The sequence below is a fragment of the Helicoverpa zea genome, chromosome 23 (assembly GCF_022581195.2).
Source record: "Helicoverpa zea isolate HzStark_Cry1AcR chromosome 23, ilHelZeax1.1, whole genome shotgun sequence".
Taxonomy (NCBI): Eukaryota; Metazoa; Arthropoda; class Insecta; order Lepidoptera; family Noctuidae; genus Helicoverpa; species Helicoverpa zea.
The window spans coordinates 6,854,597-6,860,798 of NC_061474.1; the positions used below are offsets into that span (position 1 = coordinate 6,854,597).

The 6,202-nt window shown below is 40.8% G+C and overlaps 1 protein-coding gene across 1 annotated transcript; it reads left to right on the top strand.

Moving 5' to 3' along the window:
* Window positions 1-793: 793 nt before the first annotated feature.
* Window positions 794-3,560, top strand: LOC124641713. The gene is made up of 2 exons (XM_047179879.1): window positions 794-3,022; window positions 3,489-3,560. The coding sequence occupies exons 1-2, from the start codon at window positions 794-796 to the stop codon at window positions 3,558-3,560; spliced, it is 2,301 nt and encodes a 766-aa protein (XP_047035835.1).
* The last annotated feature ends 2,642 nt before the right edge of the window (window positions 3,561-6,202 follow it).

Below are 6,202 nucleotides of genomic sequence, written 5' to 3' on the forward strand. Positions count from 1 at the left end.
ATATATTGCAAACGAATGTGAACATATAAAAGAAGCTAAATGATACGATAATGAATCCTCGAAAATGAGGAATTCCCGAGGGATGACGTACAATTTGTTTTATCGTCTTAACTGTTTTTTTTACATCTACTTATCCTGAAATAACTATAATTCAACGAATTACTAATTGGTATAAGTATTAGTTATTTAGTTCTTGAGGTATGCGATAGATGGCGCTGGGTGTTTTTAAAACGTGGTAACGATGTGTTTTTAAAATACGTAAGACGTGGAATGATAGCTTTTTAAAACGTGGTGACGTTGTTTTTTTTAAGATACATAAGAAGTGCAATGATATCTCGCGCTTTTTCCTGTAGCTCATTGTTCAATCGCGAGCTTCCCGAAAGCTCGATAGATGGCGTTGTGCTTTTCTGTATCGCGGTGTTAAGGTTCGCCGCGAATTAGTCTTAAGGTGTTTTGAAATAAATATTTTTTTTTGTACTCGCTCTGGAAGCAGTGTCTAACACTCATACACTTATTCGGTGCACTTTTCGACTCATTTACTTGCTGTTTTATCTTTAACATTTTACATTGAATTGTGTATTTTATAGATTTTAGGTTTTAAGCAGTAGCTGTATAATAGTTAGGTTTAGTTAGTTTAGTGCTTTTTTCTAGGTAGATATCTAAAGTAGTTATTGTTTTTTCGATAGGTTAGGTTAGGTTAGGTTAGTTTAGTTTTGTTCGTGGTTTAGATTGTTATAGTTTAGTTTGGGGTTTTAGTTTAGTTTAGGTTTATAGTTTAGTAAGGATTTTCACAATGCCTCGCAAACGTAAATCTAATTTGTCGAGCACCTCATCTAAAGCTCGGGCAATGAAAATTGCCCGATCTCAAGAATCGTCTCTCCATGCTGAATTAAGAAGGCGCGAACAAGCAGAGCGTCAGGCTGCTTCGAGAGCTGCTGAGCTACCATCTCAGCGCCAGCAAAGACTTGAGGAGCAAGCCGCTCGCCAAGCTTCTTTGAGGGCTTCTGAGAATGATATTCGTACTCAAGTCCGTTTATCGCAACAGGCTCAACGTCAGACAGCACTAAGGGCGTTAGAGTCACCTCTTCAAACGCAGCGACGTTTGGAAGAGCAAGTAGAACGACAAGCTGTTTTGAGAGCTAACGAGACGCCCCTTGAAACACAGCTTCGTTTAGAGGAGCAAGCAGAAAGACAAGCTATTTTGAGAGCTAATGAGACGCCTCTTCAAACGCAACAACGTTTAGAGGAGCAAGCTGGGCGACAGGCAGCTTCTAGAATGGCGGAGACTCCAGAAGAGTCTCTGGCGAGAAGAACCGCGCATGCAGAAATGCAAGCTGAACGGCGTCGAGCTTTTATGAAAAATACTTGGTCTGTGTTTAATAATACTGCATTTGAATACGATCCTTTGATCGATTACAAAAACCATTCCTTGGTCGTCATCGGGTTAATGGTCAGGAAGGACGAAACGGCAGGTCTCTGTTGTGTCAATGGGAAAGTACGTATTCCTACATTGGATGCACCAGAAGAACCCCTCAAAACTCTTCTTTTATATGACTCCGATGAGTCACGGCGCTTTTTAAATAGGATTCGAAAATATAATTCCTGTTTCCAGATGACATCTTTCGGGGTAGACCGGGAAATAATCATGCCCGGATTTTCACCAACTTTTACTATCCAGGGCCAAGTTTACCACAGGATCGGTTCTATGCTTCCCGCGGCCAATGAACAACATAAATTTCTTCAGATATATTTCATGGGAGATGAAGATAATGAAGCAGATCGGCGATGTCAGTACATTCAAGGAGTTGAGAGGGAAATCGTACTAAAAATCCAAAGAATGTTGCATGAGCACAATCGACTTATTAATACTTTTAAAACGGCGTTAGACCGCATGCCTCACGAACAATACAAATTGGTTATTCACGCAGATCGCACTCCGCATGGAGAACACGAGAGACGATTCAATGCGCCTCTCATCAATGATGTTGCTGCAGTGGTTTGTGGTGACTTTTCTTCATCACGCGACATCGTTCTCCGAGCGCATGATAATACTTTGACACGCGTACCCGATACTCACAAGTTCTATGACGCCCTTCAGTATCCCTTGATTTTCAGCAAAGGCCAAGAAGGTTATCATTTTGAACTGCCATTAATCAACCCAACTACAGGTCAACCCATGCCTAATAAAAAAGTAACCTGTATGAACTTTTATGCTTATCACATGATGTTACGTGAGAATGATTTTAACTTGCTGCCCCGTTTCAGGCAAATTTTCCATCAGTTTTTAGTGGACATGTGGGTTAAAACAGAGAGCGAGCGCCTCCGTTATATAACTCTTAACCAAAAAAAATTACGAGCTGAACAATACATTCACCTGCAAGATGCAGTAAGTAACGATGCCAATGTAAATGCCAGTGATTTAGGAAAGATGGTTATTCTCCCATCAACTTTTATCAATAGCCCGCGCTACTTACACGAATATACGCAAGATGCTTTTGCATACGTACGCGCTCACGGCCGTCCCGATCTCTTTGTTACATTTACCTGTAACCCATCTTGGAAGGAGATAACCGATGAGTTAATGCCAGGTCAGAAACCAATTGACAGACACGACTTGATAGCGAGAGTATTCAGATTAAAAGTACAGAAACTTATGGGTGTCATTACTAAAGGTAAAGTATTTGGCGACGTGCAATGTTATATGTACTCCATCGAATGGCAGAAAAGGGGGCTGCCACATGTTCATATTTTGATTTGGCTCAAGGAGAAATTGCGACCTACCCACATTGACAATCTGATTAGCGCTGAAATTCCTGATCCTACAGAAGATAAGGAGTTGCACGACACTGTGGTTAAAAACATGATGCATGGTCCCTGTGGCATTCGTAACTCTACGTCACCGTGTATGAAGGAGGGGAAATGCACAAAAAAGTACCCGCGATCACTTATAAAGGACACTATCCACAATGAACAGGGCTATCCGTTATACAGAAGAAGATCACCTGAAGACGGGGGCCGAACGGTTACTATCAAAACCCGCAGCGGAGCTTTTGAAACTATGGACAATAGTTGGATTGTACCGTACTCGCCAATTTTATGTAAAATATTTAATGCCCATATAAATGTGGAGGCCTGCGGTTCCGTGCGCGCTATCAAATATATTTGTAAATATATTAACAAAGGAACCGATCAAGCCGTGTTCAATTTTATACAGGAAGTTGGATCGTCTGTCTTAAACGAAGTGCAAGCTTTCCAACAGGGGCGTTATGTGAGCAGCAATGAGGCAGCATGGCGACTTTTAGGATTCCCATTACATGAAAGGCACCCCACTGTCACTCACTTGGCCGTGCATTTAGAAAACGGAGAGCGTGTGTATTTTAATGAAAGCAATTTTCATGATAGAATGGCGTCTCCGCCAAAGACAACACTGACCGCATTTTTCCATCTTTGCCAAATCGACCCATTTGCAAAAACCCTTTTGTATTCAGAGGTTCCCCGATACTATACATGGAATGCCTCTAGAAAAGAGTGGAAACGTCGCATTCAAGGCACAGCAGTAGAAAACTGGCCCGGGGTAAAATCAGGGGATGCTCTTGGTCGTGTATATACTGTTCACGTGTGCAATTTTGAGTGTTTTTGTTTAAGAATGCTTCTGCACCATGTTCGTGGACCAACTAGCCACAGGGACCTTAAAATAGTGAACGGTCAAGAGTGTGCAACATACAGAGAGGCATGTGAAGTTCTTGGTCTGTTGGAGAATGATAATCATTGGGAGGAAACCATGATAGAAGCAGTTCAATGCAGATCACCTACAAAAATAAGAGAGTTGTTTGCAACCTTGATCTCAACCTGCGGTGTTTCTAATCCTCAACAGCTATGGGAAAAATATAAAAATGATATGGCAGAAGATATTTTAAAAAGATTGCAGATGACACATCCGGACATCACGTACAATGATTTTATTTACAACGAGGCTCTCACTAAAATAGAAAATAAAACTATGGAAATAATCGGTAAAAAATTGAGTGAATTTGGAATGACTAGCCCACAACGATCAGAAGAAAGCGTAAATGACATCGCCAGAGAGCTAGATTATAATGCTACTATACTGCAACAACAAGTAAATGACATGGTCCCACAATTGTTACCCGAGCAAAAAACTGTATTCGACGAAGTAACACGCTACGTAGAGTCAGGGAATGGCGCACTTTTCTTTCTTGATGCTCCGGGGGGCACTGGAAAAACTTTTTTACTGAATCTTCTTCTGGCTCATGTCAGAAAGGATAAAAACATTGCAGTAGCCGTTGCTTCCTCTGGAATTGCTGCCACGCTGCTCACTGGAGGACGAACTGCGCACTCCGTTTTGAAACTGCCTCTAAATCTTGCTCAAGAGGAATCCCCAATCTGTAATTTTAGTAAAAATAGTGGTCGGGCCGCGATGCTGCGCCAGTGTAAGCTGTTAGTTTGGGATGAGTGTACCATGTCGCACAAAGGAGCTATTGAAGCTCTCAATAGGACTTTGCAGGATATAAGGGACTGCAAGAGCATAATGGGAGGATTGGTAGTTTTATTAGCAGGTGACTTCCGGCAAACACTGCCAGTCATACAAAGGGGGACTCCAGCAGATGAAATAAAAGCTTGCCTAAAATCTTCCAAGTTGTGGGACCATGTCATAAAGTTTCAATTAACCACAAACATGCGAGTGCGATTATTCAATGACATTCAATCGGGTAATTACGCGGAAACATTGTTAAAAATCGGTGATGGGAAAATGACAGTAGATGCAGAGGGAATGATAACTTTAACGGAAGAGTTTTGTAATGTTGTGGGCAGCGAATCGGAGTTGGTAGCAAAAGTTTATACTGACTTACACGCTCATATAAATGATGATCAATGGCTCTGCGAACGCGCAATATTAGCACCAAAAAATGAAACGGTCACTAAAATAAATGAAAATATTTTGAATGAAGTTATGGGAGAAAATACTGAATATTTATCTGTAGACACAGTGATAGAAACAGAACATAGTGCCTCATATCCTGTGGAGTTTTTAAATTCTTTGGAATTATCTGGGGTGCCTTCTCATAAATTAAAACTAAAAGTAGGTGTTCCGGTGATGCTCATGCGTAATCTCGATGCCCCTAGACTGTGTAATGGTACCAGGCTGCGTGTCACTCAGCTTGGGCGGAACATTATTACAGCCACTATTTTAACTGGCGCAGCAAAGGGTGAAAGTGTACTCATTCCTCGGATTCCGATTATTCCAACAGACCTCCCATTTCAATTTAAAAGACTACAATTTCCTATAAGGGTTTCATTTGCAATGACCATTAATAAAGCACAAGGCCAAACTCTAAGGGTTGCTGGAGTACACTTAGAAAAACATTGTTTTTCGCATGGTCAGCTCTATGTAGCGTGTTCCCGGGTTTCCAGTGCCCAAAATCTGCATGTTTTTGCTCCACAAGGGAAAACGTATAATATAGTGTACCATTCAGTTTTGGTCTAATCGTATCCAGTGTTACATCGCGCTTCTTACATTTTTCCGTGGGAATGAGAAGTTTTCTTATAGTTATAGCCGCGGGCGGAAAGCTAGTATAAAAATAAATACGTAATCTCAATAATCTGTCTCCATAAATATATACAAACCATTAACTATCCAAACGACAACCGACTGACATATTACATCTTTACACCGTTTCACGTCCGCGTATTGATATAACCCATTCCTCTTTCAAAAAGGGTTGCCACACGCATTATTGAGCACCAAAGAGCATATAAAGGAGGTTGACGTTCCGTAGCAAATCCTCGATAGCGGCCTCACGGCCTGTAATAAATCGTGGGACTAACCTGTCAAATGTAAGATTTATCTTGGTGGAAACTGGCAACACAGGGGATGGTGTTAATGTTGGCTTCTTGTTCGGTATTTGGGGGTCGGTAGTGTTTTGTTTTGTTAAGTAGGTACAGTTGTGTTTTTGGTGTCGATGTTAGCGATTGCAACAGTTGGGTTTCAACTTTTGTCACATACGTAACAATTATGTTATTAGTTAAGGTGTCGTGTATGTAAATAATAAAATTAGGTCTTATAAATTTGTTGAAATTCAGTTATTATTGACACCGTAACGTCAATATTTTTGATTGAGGGATTCAATTACTTGAGAAAGAAATATAAAGTTTTTCTGGAGTTTGTCTTTATTTATTAAAA